This window comes from Schistocerca piceifrons, chromosome 5 (assembly GCF_021461385.2).
Source record: "Schistocerca piceifrons isolate TAMUIC-IGC-003096 chromosome 5, iqSchPice1.1, whole genome shotgun sequence".
NCBI classification, from domain to species: domain Eukaryota; kingdom Metazoa; phylum Arthropoda; class Insecta; order Orthoptera; family Acrididae; genus Schistocerca; species Schistocerca piceifrons.
Window position 1 is genome coordinate 546,486,935 of NC_060142.1, and position 18,447 is coordinate 546,505,381.

Consider the following 18,447-nt stretch of genomic DNA (forward strand, 5'->3'; position numbering starts at 1 on the left):
GCCGCCGCTTATATAGAGATCGTAGGGGGCGCCACCACACGTCACGTGGCGTCGATGTGCAGCTATCTCTGGCTATCGTCTGTTCTCTCGATTGCAGGCAATCGATTGTCACGTGATTGATGCAACGTCGACCGCCATATCTTATCCAATTTTAATCCTTCTTCTTTACGATTAAAATTGTATTGATGTTTGTGGATTTCAATTGCCTCTCTATACATACGTGTATAATAGTGCGACGTCCTCGCTAGCACGCTTGTTCCACCAAATTTTATTTCGTGATCTCCATCCTTAAAAACATGTTCCGCTACTGCCAATTTGTCGATATGTCCCAAGCGACAGTTTCTTTTGTGCTCCGTCAACCGTGTATTGATGCTTCTTTTTGTAGTTCCTATGTAAACCCTGCCACAACTACAAAGGTACACATACTGATCGCTACCTTCATAAGAACTCAAACCACCACCCTAGGCAAAAGAGGGGAGTCATAAAAACACTAGTGGATAGGGCCAATAATATTTGTGAACCAGGCTACTTACAAGAAGAACTAAATCATTTACGAATGGCCTTTGCGAAAAATGGTTATACGAAAAACGAGATTAACCGAGCACTTCACCCAAATAGAAAAATGCCTAAAAATAGGAGACAGCAACAACCATCAGCTGGGAAAGTATTTCTTCCGTTCATCCGTAATATCACGGATCGAATTGGAAAAGTACTAGCCAAGTTTCAGGTAGAGACCATTTTTAGACCTACTAAAAAAATTAGTGAATGCCTAAGATCAACAAAAGATGCTCATCACCCCCCAGCCACCCCAGGGGTATATAAAATTCCGTGTAGTTGTGGCAGGGTTTACATAGGAACTACAAAAAGAAGCATCAATACACGGTTGACGGAGCACAAAGAAACTGTCGCTTGGGACATATCGACAAATCGGCAGTAGCGGAACATGTTTTTAAGGATGGAGATCACGAAATAAAATTTGGTGGAACAAGCGTGCTAGCGAGGACGTCGCACTATTATACACGTATGTATAGAGAGGCAATTGAAATCCACAAACATCAATACAATTTTAATCGTAAAGAAGAAGGATTAAAATTGGATAAGATATGGCGGTCGACGTTGCATCAATCACGTGACAATCGATTGCCTGCAATCGAGAGAACAGACGATAGCCAGAGATAGCTGCACATCGACGCCACGTGACGTGTGGTGGCGCCCCCTACAATCTCTATATAAGCGGCGGCCCCAGCTCCTAGCAGCCAGTCGTCGACTCACCTCGGAAGATGTTCTCCGTAGTTGAGAACGAAACGTCAGGGAGAAGACGTTCTGCAGATCGACCACGGCAACTTAGCCCGGAAGTGTTTACTGATAAAGACTTGCTACATAATTCACAGACTGCTGATACAGTCACAACACACACACAGGAAAGAAACAAGATAGGCTGTAGTACGAGGTGCGTGTACTGAGATCTCCGATTTTTTGTCAGGAGGCACGAAACGCGCGGTTTGCCTTAAAACACGAGAGCACTCTTTGTGTATGATGACAGCGCTGTTGTAGCACACTAAACTTGCATCAGTTGCGGCGACAGTGAGTACTGATTTTGGTGTTTGAAACTGCGACGTCTTCTTCACAAGAACACGATGTAATCACTCGTTTTCTTCACTATCGTGATGTGACACCCATTGAAATTCTTCGCCAGTTGGCTGAGGCATTTAGTGATGGTGTCATGAGTCTGAAGAAAGTGCGTTCGCGGGTGTGATAGTTCAAAGAAGACCGAGCGTCGTGTGATAACGAACAAAAACGATCTCGGTTTTATACCAGTCACGCCGACAACATAGTCACACGAATGGTGACAATTGATTTAGAGGGTTGCCGATGCGATATGAAAGATGTCGCCTCCGTAGTTGGCACTTCCGGGATCTGTGCACACAATCCCCTCTGTTGATAAGAAATACGTGAAGTGTTCTTCAGGTGAGTGTCGTTGCCACGAGTGCTGGCTGACGAGCCGAACGTTGAGCACATGGCAGTCTGTAATTTCTTTTCGAAAACTTTTCAGATACAGTCTCTTTAGGGCTAGAAGATATGTCATATGTGTTTTTGGAATTCTTACTAAAGAGTTCAAAGTGTGTGCTCAACTTTCGAATGTATCTCCAGAATTTGCTGAAGACATTATAAAAACTTGCTCTGTTTAGCACTGTCTTGTTCGGTATCGACACAGATACAGATTGGAATACATTCTGAGTAACTGTATGTAATGTGGACATACCAACAGACCCAATACAAGCGGAACGAAATGTAAGTGATGCTCGCCAATCGTCGTCTTTTCTGAAGAACGTCTGCTTTAATTTTCTGCTAGTTATCTGAATATTTCTCACACTCCATGTTGCATATCGATGAATGTTTTCAGCTTCAAAGACGAAATCTTCTGTATAGACTTCCATCTCTGGCTAACTACCCTACTACCAAATGAGAATGAGCAGCAGTCCCAAAACGTCACGGGCCGACAGTTAACGTGCGGCTTTACCCGTTACTTGGCCGGCCATCGGCACCACCGAGTGGCGTCCTGTGAAAGTCGCGTTTGGAAGCAATGTTACACCAGTGGTAGGCCTGTGTCACATCTGCGCCACCAGTTGCGGCAGTGCACCACTGAGCGCCATAGAAGCACGGTGGCCCTCGCTGTACGTCAGACGGTGCCTAGTTAAACAAATGAGAGAAGTGCTACTCAGTGTGAAGGTGGGGCAAAGAGCAGGCTCTCTGGAAACCAACAGTTATTCTACAGTTCTACGTGGTGTTAGGCGTCGAAAACAGAAGCCGGACTTCCTTTCCCAATTCCAATTGTCGCCCTTGAAGAGGACGTTCTGGACAAAGAGTAACCCAGCCTACACCTTTCCCAGTTTGGGCCTCCTGTACCATTCTGTCAGCGCTGAATACTCCAATGAGCTCCCTATATAATCATAAATCACGAGCGAAGCCACTCCCTATCCGTGTTTTCGGGAATTTCGAAACACGTTACTCAGAGCACAGGAACTTCTGTCAATAAAGCAATAACTAAGCAAAGCTGAAGCCCTCCCCGTTGGCCGTGCGGTCTAATGCACGGCTTTCCGGGCAGGAAGGAGCGCCTGGTCCCCGGCACGAAACCGCCGGCGGATTTGTGTCGAGGTCCGGTGAACCGGCCAGTCTGTGGATGGTTTTTAGGCGGTTTTCCATCTGCCTCGGCGAATGCGGGCTGGTTCCCCTGATTCCGCCTCAGTTACAAAAAACATGGGGGTTACACTCGTCTGCTGTGAGACGTTCCCGAGGGGGGGGGGGGGTGTCCACCGGGGGCCGAACCGCACAATAACCCTGGGTTCGGTGTGGGGCGGCGGAGGGGTGAAGTGGACTGCGGTAGTCGTCGTGGGGTTGTGGACCACTGCAGCTGCGGCGGGGACGGAGCCGCAGAGCCTGTAGGCCCTCGGTTAACATACAATACAATACATACAAGCAAAGCTGCCTTGAAGCAGTATATTCATATCATATATAATACTTTTAAATAATTTAACGTTTTACGTTTCCACTAGTACAAGATTACTCACTGCATTGAAAAAGTTATTGTGCTACTAATTGCAAAATTTTTACACTTACCTGCCGCTCGATTTCGTCTCTAAGCTTCTTAATTAGCGTTGCGAGTTCGGTAAGTGTTTCAACAATTGCTGAAAAAGTGAAAGAAACATGTGACTGAATAAGGAATTGCAATACCGATAAATAACTATTCAAATATTGAGATACTACATTTAAACTTACATAACAACGTTACAATATCATCTAAACTGTTTTGAAATATTACGTATGGGATCTAATTTCTCGCATCTTGTTTTTCTCAGAGAAAAAATACGATAGGGATATGTTAAAATTTGAACAATGCCTATGTTGGGTTGCTTGAGATGCAGTACAGATAATGCATCATTCGATCTGTGTGAACTGAGAGCGGGAAACACAAGAAGCTCAACAATAAACTTAAGGAGTATGATAGGGAGTAGATTAGAACAAGTTTCAAACAGCATCCCATAATCTCTGAAGTGTCGATCGATTAGGGCATGACTTAATTTACAAGATCTTACCTCATGTGTTTCACTACATACCAATATATTGCATATTGTCACTTTTTGCATTTACATAACTAAACAAAAATATATGAAGTAAATTGACCTCTTGGTGACTGCCTCTTAAAATAGCATTATCGCATTTCTCATACATGTTCTTTTGGAACCGGGTTTTTTGCTCGAACCATAATGAAAATGTTATCCAGGCCATATTTTGAAAACCTGCACAATAAAACGCAGTGGAAGCTTTTTCATTCAGAAGATGATTTTGATTGCTAACTGCTGTGGTTGTTTCAAGAACTACTACTGTTTTCTTTTAATAGCTGTAATTGTTCGTAGAACTACTGATGTTTTCCAGGTACCTCTTGTCTCGGTTTTCAAACAGCGTAATAACGTTCATGAACAGCACAGGATCATCATGTTTATCTTCAACAGCTTTCCAATTTGCAATTTTTCTGTTCGTCGGCGACATTAACTTGAACAACCAGAAAATTGTGTTTACAGAATGCAGCTGATACGGAAGGACTTAATTGTTGCTGAATTAATTTGATTTAAAAGGCGGAAACAGAACGGTCTTTCATTTTAACGCCATGTTCTGGTCTTTTACTTTTCTCTTAGCTTCCAGGCAATGTTTACTTTTTTCTCTTTGTCAAAAACATACAGTTTTACAACAGGCTCAATGGAGACAGTTGGAACACGTTAAATTATTGTGTTCAACGGCTTATGTGAGAAGAACAATGTGGTCGAAAATTGTTAAATGGTTTCTGAGAAACTTCAGAATATGAGCCACATGAGGTATGAATGTAACTTATTAGCATCTTCGTTACATTACATCTCAAATTGCTCAGGTGTAAAATGAAGCTAAGAATTGAAAATAGGTACTAAAATGTAATATGATGTGGAATTTATAACTCTTACGCAAATCTATTATGAATAAAGAAAACTCAACATGACAGTAAAATCGGGAGAAAAAAATCACTCAGTGAGAATTGATCTTGTGGCCCTGGAATTTGAAATCGAGTATTCTATCAACTCCGCTACCCAGAAACATGTGCTGTCCTTGTTAAATAATGTTTTACATCACTTCCTTGTTAAGTACTCCACAATAAGATAAATGTTTGTTTACTTCACATAGGCTAGCAGAGCAGATGTCCACAGAAAAGTTGATACGCTTTTTTAGGCTCTTAAATTAATATAACATGAGTCTGTATGTTTCACACACCCTTATACACTAAGATAACAGCTAATTAGATCAATTCTCCCGCTTCTGTCACATGCTAGTTAGGTCCAAAGTGGTTACCACGTACGACGAGACGTCCAACTGACCAATGGCCGTACTCAACTGTCGGCCATCCAGACGCAAAAGATTGTCGCTACTTTCTTTATTTAGCTTTAGGTTCTGTAGGCATGTGAGGAGACAAAAATCTTCAGAATATGAAACATCTGAGACACTAGTAACCAGAACTTCTGAAGCACCTGAAGTGATTTCTCAAATGTAGGACATCAGAGCATGAAAACGTATTGTTGATTTCAGTGCAGACTGAATCCTGGACAGTTTAACGGAATTTCATTAGTAAATTGTGAAATACGTAGACTAAGGCCTTCCAGTCAACGTCGTTTACTGACCCAGAATAATGGTGAACACAAGGGTTTCCAACACAAATCTGCTGTGTTGTTGTTCTACTTTGTACGACTTGTGTTTGTCATCCGTTGGTACTCAGGTATTATGTTATCAAAATTATTGCCTCAGCTGATAAATTGCGTAGAGCAATGTCCCATTAAACTTCATAAGTATCTGTGTGAAAACAGCTTCCCAAATTCAGTGTTTTTACTTCGGCAGTGTCACGGAGTCCAAGCGAGCAACATGGAAGTACCAAAAGGGGGGGGGGGGGGCAGTTGATCAATATGCAGGCCAAAAATGACCTAGATGCAGTCATTTAATAGTCTCTAGTAAACCCCCGATTCTTTAAAGAATCGAACTCCCATTTGTAAAACAGCACCAACGTCTTAGTTCTTTACAAAGGGCTTAATGTGTTAAACATTTGACGTTAAGAATGAAAGAGCGAAAAAGGTTGAAATTGTGCTTGAAGTTCGTTGGAGCTTGTTAGGTGTTCTCATTATGAAATACTGGACGAATACGCTAGTTTTTCACGCATCTAAATGACTATGACGTCACATCTGCTGAACTATGCGTCGTACAACGATATAATTTTGCAGATACATTCAGTGGTATATGTGAATACTGTCGGTAAAATGTGTTGAAAATAGAGTTGGTAGTAAAGATGTGATAAATTAAAATGTTTTTTCTGGTGCTAAAGTTGTACTGCATGAACAGCGAAAATGTACTAAACGATAAAACTTTTTCTTTTATCATTTTGTGGAGTGTGTGTGTGTGTGTGTGTGTGTGTGTGTGTGTGTGTGTGTGTGTATGTGTGTATGTGTGTGTGTGTGTGTGTGTGATTTTACAGTCTCCTCAGGGAGGTTTAACAGAAGTTCAGAGAAAACGCACAATGAAGCGAAACCTGTGCATCTGATGCTGTTCATGCAAGGCAACTGCTCATTTCTCGATGAAGAGTGAAACACGCCGTGTGAAGAGGACCTTAATAGCCTGGCGACTGCAAGGGAGATTGAGAAATAATTCTGTTGAAATGCAAACACTCGCTCTGCACCTAATCTATTGTTCCAGATAAGGGATTTTTTTTGTTCATCATAACCTAGATTGTCACGTAATAAACACTGGTTCTAGTATAGCATAACAGACAGTTCTGGCCATAACATTAAATTGATTGAAATCGTCTGTCTCTTTTCATACTTATCGTTTTACTTCAGTTTGCTCTATCAGCTCTCAGTCTCTGCTTTTGCTTTCCTTTTGAGAAATTATGTTAAGCATTACACACATTTATTGAAGGTCAGAAGCAGCAGTTACTTGTAATGACATAACAGGGCTTGGAGGGGATAGCTTCATTGAACTAATCTCACCAAGCCTTCTACGAAAGTGCTGTTTTATTTATTTTGTTACACTTTGTTTAAAATCATAAAAAGAAGTAAGGAATCTTGGTCGAAGTAAGAGGTCAAAATATCTCGATACATGGACTAGTTTCATTTATAAGATGGAGTTGTAATGAATAATATACATATATTAAAGTGGGTGTATGTATATGTCTGTGTGCTCCACATCTCCTCCTAACTCACTAGATTGATTTCTACGAAATTTGGTACACATACTACTTATTGTCTGGGAAGATGTACTGTTGGTGTAAGAACCACCTAGCTCTAATAGGGCTTGGGATGGAAAGGTTGGTAGCCCCTGAAATCTAAGCTGTCCTGCATAACAGATATGTTGTGTGGGTAGCATCAGAATGTGTTCCAGGGGCCTATGCAGATGGGCATGGTTGAGTAGGGAGAGGGTGAGGAGGAGGTGGGTACTGAGAGGGAGAGGACGAGATTGACAGAGAAAGGGCAGAGAATGGATAGACTGATAGAGGTGGTAGCAGGGACGGACAGAAAGCGAGAGGTGGGAGTAAGAAATGAACACAGGCAGGGAGAATGGGGAGATGGACTAATAGAGGAATAAATGCCTGGGGTAGTCCCAGGTACTCAGCTATTATTAATTAATCATCACATTACTAAAGAGAATGGAGAACTTTCAAAATACTTTGCCTTGACAAATTCATTCTTTCGTAAGCACACATAACTATTTGATATCCGTATCTGCTTTCTGTTCCATTTTATTTTTGTAGTGAATTTTGTTTTTGTGTCTTTAGCCTTTCTAGAACTGGCAACCTATGATGGTCCACAGTAGCTATTTTGATGAATCTTCCACAAAATTAGCCTTCGTCATAATTTGAAAGTATGTAGAACATAATTTGGATTAAAAGACATGTTGTAATTGAGACATACAGTGTTGTTGATGCCATAACAATGATGTTACACACCACCATTGCAAAAGTGCTGTCTCAGTTGTGCTGCAGAGCATGGGCTATTTCACTTCAAACTGAGTAATGATATGGTATGTTGATAATAACGATTTTGTTAAGTTTTTCTTTGTTATTGAAATCTTAATTTACCTCACACATTAAAGGAAGCTGCGGACCTGCAACTGTGGACGAAACTACATCAGATAAGGCAAGATTATATACAGAAATTGTGGATTTAGGTATATACTAATAGGGACTCGATTAAATGCCAGAAAATAAACGTAGGTAAATGTCAAGATGTAGGTGCGTGATTACAGTCAGAAATTTGTGTACAATCAACATTGATGTTGGCCATCAATAATTACAAGTCACTGAAGAAGAAAATAGAAAAACTGAAGTGCCAACGAGTTTTTACTTTTGTCTGTCTTTCTCTAAAGGACTGTTCTCTAATGACTTTTGAATCTCTGCATAAATAACGCATTCTGCTGCCTTTTACACAAATATTTTCAGCTACTTTCGTACACTGTGTCATTGCAACATTTGGCGAGAAACAAATACGCAAATTAGCGTATTTTGTGTATGTTCACCCAACAATGCCATAGGACTATGTTCTGTTTTCAATGTACAGAAACATGCAGTAAGAAAATTATTCCAGTGCTCGCCCAAGTTCGTCATGAGAAGAGCTTTCTTTAGAGTCAGTTATTTTAACGACCGTGTTACAGCATTTATATTTTTCGATAACATATGTTGTATACAATCGGTTAGGATTTACAAGGAATAATTATATGTACTATTAAAATACAAGAAGAAAAAATGCAATCAACCTTCATTCAAACTGGCTTTAGCTCAGAAAGGGATTAATTATGTTGATAACAATCTTTTATGATTTAACTAATGGTGTATAATGACTGACGGATAACAAAGCAAAATTTGAAAGTGAGCTATAAAAGTTCCTTTTAGGCAAATTTTTCTATTTCACTTTTATAAAGGAACTTGTACTTATCTCTGTTAGTAAACTAAATTTTTTTTATGTTAAATGGTCTGAAAGTGGTCAGCATTGAGCCACATTTAAATTCAAATTTATTGATGCGTAAACTGACTTATTACACATCATTATCATACATCATAAAGTAGCCTATAAAACATCTAACTAACTAACTAACTAATGATCAATTCCGTCAAAACGGCAGATTTGAAAAGTGAGTGGGCATTTCATTTTCATCACTTAACGATTATGTAAAACAAATTGTAAAAATGCTTACCTCTGTCATCACAGTGCGATATTGGAATGTCACCTGAAAAAGAGAAAAAGAAATAATTCAAATGTCATATATACTTAGTTAATTTTGCTGCATAAATTAGGATACATTTCCACAATAGAAAGTTATTTGTTTGGGACCAGTTCACATTCTTGATAGCTATAAACTGATATAGTGAGAATCACGGTAACTTCACTATAATTATTGTCTCTGAATAAAACTTCTTTCCAGTTTGTCTCATTGCTTATTTCTTTCAGTTACCTTTTGTACTATACTGTCGGAGTATTACCATTTATGGTCCAAATGTCATTGAGCTATGTTACTTGGCAGTGACACGTCATAAGAAAATTACTTTTGTCCTCATGTTCTGCACACGTCTGTATTTTGGCACTGGTGGGAATGGCTACCAATGCAGATCAATCATGTTTTGGGTTGACTATAGCACTTTGTATAAAGAGGGAAAAAGAAGCAAAATGATGGTCCTTGGGATGGTTGAAACTGAGAGATAAATATACCCACGAAACTCGGCTAAAAAAAAAAAAAAAAAAAAAACACTGCAGTCAAAACCTGATGATTACATCAACTTTCTCGGAACAGGCAAGCAAACCTTTAATAACTTGTTAGAGGTAATTCGTCCACACAATCTAAAAGAATACAGCTATGTGAAAATCTGTTACAGTTTCTCAACGATTATCCATAACTTTGAGATGTCTGCCAACTGGAACAGAGTTCAATGATGTAAAATTTTATCCTGCATTGCACATCATACACTTAATTACTTTATTGTGGAATCTCGTAAAGCAATAAATGAAGTATTAAAAGACAATAATATTTTTCTGCACTTTCGCATATATGTCGTGCCTAGAATATTGATTTTTTCATTATGTCTTCCTGTTTAATATTTGGATGAGAAAGATGCAGATGCCATTTTGGTAATGGCCTTTGAACTTTGGTTCGCGTGCATTTAGTCTTTTGTTCTAAGTTTAAAAAATTGTAGAAACTCTCGACAGAAAGAGATAAACTGCCGTAAGAGTCTTTTAGCTCAAAATGCATGGCGAATTAACAACATTGGTACAATCTGTCGTCAAGAAGCAAGCAACTGACTGTTGTTGACAACTGCAAGCGTAAATGGTAGAACTTGTTTTTCAAATCAGCCTTCGATCAAAATTTCTCTCAAGCACGTCATAGTTCTTGTTCGACAAACACATCAAACAAAGCAACCCAATGCCAAATAATTAGACAAACAAACGAAATTTGTTTGACAAATTGTTTGATCGTCATCGGGGGGGGGGGGGGGGGGGCTTTTCAGCTGTGTGGTTTGTGCTTAGGTCGGTATTACACTATCACATTTCTTTGTCAAAGATTTTATCAAAGATGTGGTCAAATATTCCGTCAAATATATTTGACAAAGATCTTTGACGTAGCGCTAGAAGGGGTATTACACTGTCATCATATTTTTCGTCAAAGTTCAAGATGGCTGACAACAACAACTTGTTATTAACCGCAGCAGTTGCATGTACCACAATTGCACTGTGTGCACATGCGGAAGAGAAGCGGTGGAAAACAAGGAAACATACCTGGGTGAAGCCGTGGGTTTTATGACGACACGATAAAAGCATTCAACGAAACTTATTACGTGAGCTTATAGTGGCGGACGTCAAGTCGTATATCAATAACTTAGGAATGGATGAGCATACATTTCTGTATGTGGTCAATGAAGTGTATCCTCATATCACAAAGAACAGTATTCACTTAAGAACTGCAACATCTGCAGAAGACAGGCTCACTATAGCACATTACTGGAGAGGGTTAGGTTAGGTTAGGTTAGGTCAGGTCTTCAATCTTCGTAATCTATTTTTGTATTCAGGGTGCCTCACGTTGTAAAGCGCCTTATCAGCTTCATACATCTCTATTAATTTTGTAGTTGTTGGCACACACCAATTGTATTTACCGGCAATGTTTATAAAAACATTACAGACGACAGAATGCAGCGATGCAGCGCTCCATGTGGTAACATGTCACATTGCAGTGAACAGAAGACAAGCGACTTCTTTGATCAAATCTGCAGCGAGGCCCTAGATTTGATCAAATATTGGACGACATTTGAGAAAGTTCCCTATTGCACCATCATATATCTTTGACAAAGATATTTGACACCAGAAATTTGATAGTGTAATACCGGCCTTAGCGACAGTCAGCAGTGGGAAAGACTTGGCGCCGTATACTCACTGCGTCGTATGATGTTGGGCGTGATGTCGTTGGGCACCGGCTGGATGGCCTGCATGATGTTGGAGGCCTGCTGCTCGGGGCAGTTGTTGCGGTTGAGCGCCGAGCGCAGGCCCATGCTGTCGTCCACCTCCAGCACGTAGCGCCGCTCCCGGAACTGCACACACCAGTCAGTCACAAACTGTAGCAGGGCAACTGGCTGTTTGTCTTTATTATTGGCGTTTGGTGTACATACACTTAGGTGACAGAAGTCATACGATAGTGATATGCTCATATACAGGTGGCGGTAGTGTTGCATAAGCGAGACGTAAAATGGTAGTGCACTGGAGGAGCTCTCATTTGTACCAAGGTGATTTATGTACAGTCCATGTCAGAAATCTTTACGAATTTCATTATTTCAATATCCACAGTGTGAAGAGTGGGCAGAGAATAGCAAATTTCAGGCATTAGCTTTCACCACGAACAACGCAGTAGCTGACAACCTTCACTTAACGACCGAGAGCCGCAGCGTTTGCGTAGACTAGTCAACGTTAACAGACAAGCAACACCTACATCTACATTGATACTCCGCAAATCACATTTAAGTGCCTGGCAGAGGGTTCATCGAACCAGTTCACAATTGTCTATTATTCCAATCTCGTATAGCGTGCGGAAAGAATGAACACTTATATCTTTCCGTACGAGCTCTGATTTCCCTTATTTTATCGCGGTGATCGTTCCGCCCTATGTAGGTCGGTGTCAACAAAATATTTTCGCATTCGGAGGAGAAAGTTGATGATTGGAATTTCGTGAGAAGATCCCGTCGCAACGGAAAAACGCCTTTCTTTTAATGATTTCCAGCCCAAATCCTGTCACATTTCTGTGACACTATTTCCACCTTTTCGCGATAATACAAAACGTGCTACCTTTCTTTGAACTTTTTCGATGTACTCCGTCAGTCCTACCTGGTAAGGATCCCACACCGCGCAGCAGTATTCTAAAAGAGGACGGACAAGCGTAGTGTAGGCAGTCTCCTTAGTAGGTCTGTTACATGTTTTCTAAACCCATGTTGACTGTGTGTCAATAGACCGTTTCCTTCGAGGTAATTCATAATGTTCGAACACAATAAATCCTGCTGCATATCGACGTTAACGATATGGGCCTGTAATTTAGTGGATTACTCCTACCACCTTTCTTGAATATTGGTATGACCTGTGCAACTTTCCAGTCTTTGGGTACGGATCTTTCATTGAGCGAGCGGTTGTATATGATTGTTAAATATGGAGCTAATGCATCAGCATACTCCAAAAGGAACCTAATTGGTATACATTCTGGACCAGAAGACTTGCTTTTATTAAGCGATTTAAGTTGCTTCACTACTCCGAGGATATTCACTTCTACGTTACTCATGTTGGCAGCTGTTCTCTATTCGAATTCTGGAATATTTACTTCGTCTTCTTTTTTGAAGGCATTTCGGAAGCCTGTGTTTAGTAAATCTGCTTTGGCAGCACTGTCTTCGATAGTATCTCGATTGTTTATGGCGCAGAGAAGGCACTGATTGTTTCTTGCCGCTAACTTAATTCACATACGACCAGAATCTCTTTGGATTTTCTGCCAGGTTTCGAGACAAAGTTTCGTTGTGGAAACTGTTATAGGCATCTCGCATTGAACTCCGCGCAAAGTTTCGAGCTTCTATAAAGGATCGCCAATCTCGGGGATTTTGCGTCTGTTTAAATTTGGCAAGTTTGTTTCGTTGCTTCTGCAACAGTGTTCTAACCCGTTTTGTGTACCAAGGAGGATCAGCTCCGTCGTTTGTTAGTTTATTTGGTATAAACCTCTCAATTGCTGCCGTTACTATTTCTTTGAATTTAAGCCACATCCGGTCTACACTCGTATTATTGATTTGGAATGAGTGGAGACTGTCTCTCAGGAAGGCGTCAAGTGAATTTTTATCTGCTTTTTTGAATAGGTATATTTTTCGCTTTTTTCGAGGATTTGGGGATTACAATATTCAATCTCGCTACGCAAACCCTGTGTTCACTAAACCGTATATCGGTTTTGATGCTAGTTATTAACTCACACACTGTGTGAAATAACCGCAGAAAGAGAATGCGGCGAAATTTTGCATTAATGGGCTTTGGCAGCAGACGACCAACGCGAGTTGCTTTGCTAACAGTACATTGCCTGTATTTCCTCTCCTGGGCACGTGACCATATCGGTTAGACCCTAGACGACTGGAAAGTAAGCTCCATAATGGTGTTGGCTGTGTTTACATGCAATGGACTGGGTCATTGACTGCATTCCCCATTCATGGGGTTCATATTCCCAAATAACGATTGAATTTTTTGTGAATGATAATGACCCATGTCACAGGCCACAGTTGGTTTGAAGAATGCTCTGACAGTTCCAGCGAATGATTTGGCCACCCATCGAGCCTTTATGGGACATAATCGAGAGATTATAACGCTTGCCTGTTTTATAAGTCACTCTTCGCTAACAACCGAACCTTATTAAGTCCTGTCATGGGAAAAGCCACATATGACACTAACTTGACACGTATGATGAATAAACGTACCGTGAAACAAGCTAATGTTACCCTCTGAGAGGATTTCGAATTTTGACTGAGCCTGTATCTAATGGACAAAGGTATTGTACTATAATTTTGAGTATAGTGAAATTAACAGAAAAACTAAACGGACTTTAACCTTGGAAGTTAATGAAAGTGGTAAAAATCATATGTGAATGAAAAAACGAACGGTCGCCAGCCAAATTAGGCACATTAATTTGGAAATACACGTTTAAGAAAATTGAACATTGGTTATTTAAGTTACTTCCGTTGATATTTCCCTTTGAATAGTGCACAGGATGCGAACTGACTCAGGGCACTTTGAGCTGTGTGTAGCAGCAGTTGTCAAGAACGCACACACCAGTAATTATGGAATGCAAATTCGCACCAAGCTCGTACTAATAACAGCTACGCTCAAAATCATTACTTAAACCAATACTGAAATGTTACTGCATGAAGAGTAGAACTAAATTTGGACATGAGGAGCTTCTATCTTAACTGACGTGAGAAAAACACGAATAAAGATACCGGTAAATAATGTCATAAATACACTGCTTATACTCCTCTTCATATATCAGTTTTCCTTAGCATCAGTAATAGTCCAATTATCTTTCTAATATGTGGAGAATATGATGGGGACCCACAAACTAGTATACTGTCACTAGTAAAAGTCTATGATTATTTCAGTAAAAAAGACTAATTCAAACAAAGCTACTCCTTCACTTCGCTTGGAGTAGTCCACAATTTATTTTGCAAGACAAAAAATCCAACACTGAGCTCAGTTAACTTCGGAAAAGGAAGCATTCATGATAGAAATCAAAATACTACTATCTTTAAAATGAGCTTAATTTATTTATCTTATTTACCACCTATGAAGCAGGTATTTTAGACAATAACATTTACACAATCTGGCACTGTATTCCTGCAAAACTCTACTTTGCAATAAACTAAGAGTACTTTAAAAAAATCCTATTTAACTTCACTTTTGTGGTTTTACCTTCAACTTTTACTACCCCTTTTACATTTAAAAAAAAATCTCTTTGAAACACTTGAATACAAGAACTGTTCATTTAAAACAGGATACTCGGTTTTAGTAGCACTTAGGAGAGGACCCTGCATAGGTTCGTGATCAGGATAGAAGATATGGTTCCAGACACAGATTTATAGTATTTGGATTATTATTAAAACCACGCACACACAAATTAACTGGTCCACACACATATACATAGATGTATGTATGAAGTTAGTAAAGCAGTGGCGAAGTTTTGGTGGCAGGCGACATGGCGGCTAATTGTACTCATGCCTCTTGATGTTTGAATGCTCTATAAAATCTCTTCTTGGCGTCGGATTTTCAACATATTAGAATCATTCCTACTTCTCGACAATACCAAATAATGGTCAGATCCACATCCCAGGGAAAATCCTTTGCAAAGCGGCTTCCAGTTGTCTCTCTTAGCACCGTCGAAGTGTGCCGTGCTACTGCTAGCCACATACTGCGTACCGTTCACGCCAAGAAGCCGCCCAGTTCGACCGCCAAAACCACCTTTTACATCGCGCCATGCCACTTCCGTTGCGGAGGGACTTCCCTACATCTTTTATATATATTACAAATACAGATACAAATGCCCTAAGCACGAACCAGCTTCCAATAAACATTGTCTTTCTCATAAACATACACATATTATAAAAATTTATTATTTTAACAAATAATTTTGTATATATATACATTACAAAACTCTAAATTTCCAGTCGGAAATCAATGACTTTAACTAACACAGAGCACACACTCCATAATTGCAGATATTGCGGATACACAGTTACATAGTATAAACCTACTTATAATCGATATAAGTGTCACAAGGTCTCTTCATTGCACAAAATGCTGCACCGGCAACACTTTCTCAATTATGAAGTGGTATAGAGTCAGTGTGGCTCAGTATTTCTGCAGGTGACTTCCAACAAATTGTTGAGTCAAGTTGAGTCAAGTTGCTGCAGTACAGCGGCCAGAAGGAGGACCGACACGATTTTAGGGGGTATTCCATGAATTTTGTCACCTCAGTGCACAATGCAATCGGTACCTTATCAAATGTCCGGTAGCTCTGCCGATTAAGATAATGCACAAGAACATACAGAGCACATAGCATCTGATCTCATATCACGGTAAAATATTATCATAATGGGCAACAAATGCAGTTATTTTACAATTCAGCCTCGGGTCACTCAAATGGTGTCACTACCAGTTTTGTCTTATAATAAATCATCATCGGATGATTCGATAAAAAAAGAAAGAAAAGGCGGAGGAGTAGTAAAATACTTGGAAACTAGATTACAAATCAAATTAACGTCTGCGAACATACCACTGTACCTACCTGAATACGTTACATACTGACTCGAATAGGTACCCACAGCATAACTATACATTTATAAATTTCACGTCTATGATCAAAAACTTGTTAGATCCCCAAACTACCGGCTTTGGTCAGCAATGACCATCTTCAGATCTGTTTTCAAAACATGTCCTGAACAGTAGCACTATTAATACGATGACTCTAGTACATACCATATATATCTGTGATGATGCTGACGCTGATTTTGTGTTTATCATTTGATGATGTCAATATGGCTCCATTACATTAGAACATGTTTATAACAGATCTGAAGATCGTAGTTGCTGATCAAAGACGTTAGTCTGAGGACCTAACAGGTTTGTTATCACAGAAGTGAAATACAGTAATTTATTCTACACTTTCTGGATCACTGTTCTATTTGCGAGCATGTAGTAGCTTGTGAAACATAACCATACACTACCTCATCAAAAATATGCGAACACCATAATGAGGTGTGTCCCCACTTCTCTTTTTTTGACGGCCTGCAGTGTGCTTGGAGAAAAGGCAGTTCAATCTTCCTCAAGAACCGCAACCAGAAAAGGTAGTGATGTTGGATACCAAGGTCTTGAGTGAAGTCGACGTTCTGACTCACCTTGCAAGTGTTCCAGTGGTTCAGGTCAGGACTCTGGACAGGCCAGTCCATTTCAAGAATGTTACTGTCCATAAACCAATGTCTCGCAGATGGTGCTTTGGGAGGCGAGGGGGGGGGGGGGAGGGGGGGAGGGTCGCTGGCCCTCCCACCCATTGCCTCCAGGGTGTCGCTCAGGGAGCGATGGACAGGTACATGCTGGGAATTCGTGGGAGGGAAAGGGAAAAACAAGCAAATGGGTGAGCTAACAGACTGGAATGGTAGACGAGGTTATGACCACGATGAAATTGAAGTGGAGCCGAGAGGAATATATAACCATGTTAATGGGCCGCACAGGTACGAAGGAAGTTCTCTAGTGACAAGGGGAGGCCGCCAATTGTGAAATTCAGATTCAATTCATACTGCGCATAATAAAAGCTCAAGGCCAGAGGTGTAATGTGGCAAAGCACCAAGATGCACTTCTCAGCCGTTGTCGAGAAAATCGACAGTTAAAATGAACCGTTGCTGTGAAATACTGTCTACGATTAATAATTTTCTACGGCGTCGTGGCGCAGCGGTAAGCGCTCGGGTTCGTAATCCGAAGGTCGGCGGATCGAATCTCGCGCCGTGCAACTTTTGTTTTTAGTATTTGTTTTTTGTAATTCAAATGTGTGTATGTATACACACATTTGAATTACTATATATATATATATATATATATATATATATATATATATATATATATATAATTCCCGGCAATCAGTTGCAACAATTATGCATATAATAAGTTGTTGAAAGTCGTTTGTCGTGGAAAAACTGGCGACTTCGAACATCATTATGTTTTCCGCAAACAAAGTTGTATTTCACAAATGTTATTAATTGTCTTCATAATGTTAACCACGTATAGTTAACGGAAGACGTAGAAACGATATTCCGAAACGAATACGTATAGCGTAAGTCAAACGTTCCAATTAGAATAGAAACCCCACGAACACAAATTTTCTGTGGCAGGTATGAAATATAAACTCCGTTACTCGCTCGCTACACTTGAAGGACAGATGTTGAATGGGCCGAAACGAGCCGCCGCATAACAGCGTAGTTGCCTGCTAACTTCGAAAGAAAGTAGATGCGGTCTCTAGCGCAACTTATAACATCGTCGAAAATCAATGCGGACGTGAGAGCTTTGGTACACCCTGTTAAACAAACAGAAAAATGGAGGCGGTACAATTGGAGTGCGATCCGCCTTCACCAACATGCATAAGCAATTCATTAATAGTTTATATATATATATATATATATATATATATATATATATATATATATATATACTGATTTTCGACGATGTTATAAGTTGCGCTAGGGACCGCATCTACCTTCTTTCGAAGTTAGCAGGCAACTTCGCTGTTATGCGGCGGCTCGTTTCGGCCCATTCAATATCTGTCCTTCAAGTGTAACGAGCGAGTAACGGA

At 40.1% G+C, this 18,447-nt stretch overlaps 1 protein-coding gene across 1 annotated transcript in view; it reads right to left on the bottom strand.

Moving 5' to 3' along the window:
- The window catches only part of LOC124798056 (cartilage oligomeric matrix protein), a 407,969-nt gene that overhangs the window by 110,126 nt on the left and 279,396 nt on the right, over window positions 1-18,447 (bottom strand). Inside the window, exons 4-6 of the mRNA XM_047261284.1 lie at window positions 11,482-11,635; window positions 9,256-9,288; window positions 3,619-3,686 (exon numbers count right to left, since the gene is read on the bottom strand). Coding sequence (XP_047117240.1) covers window positions 3,619-3,686; window positions 9,256-9,288; window positions 11,482-11,635 — 255 coding nt within the window. The remainder of the gene's footprint in view (window positions 1-3,618; window positions 3,687-9,255; window positions 9,289-11,481; window positions 11,636-18,447) is intronic.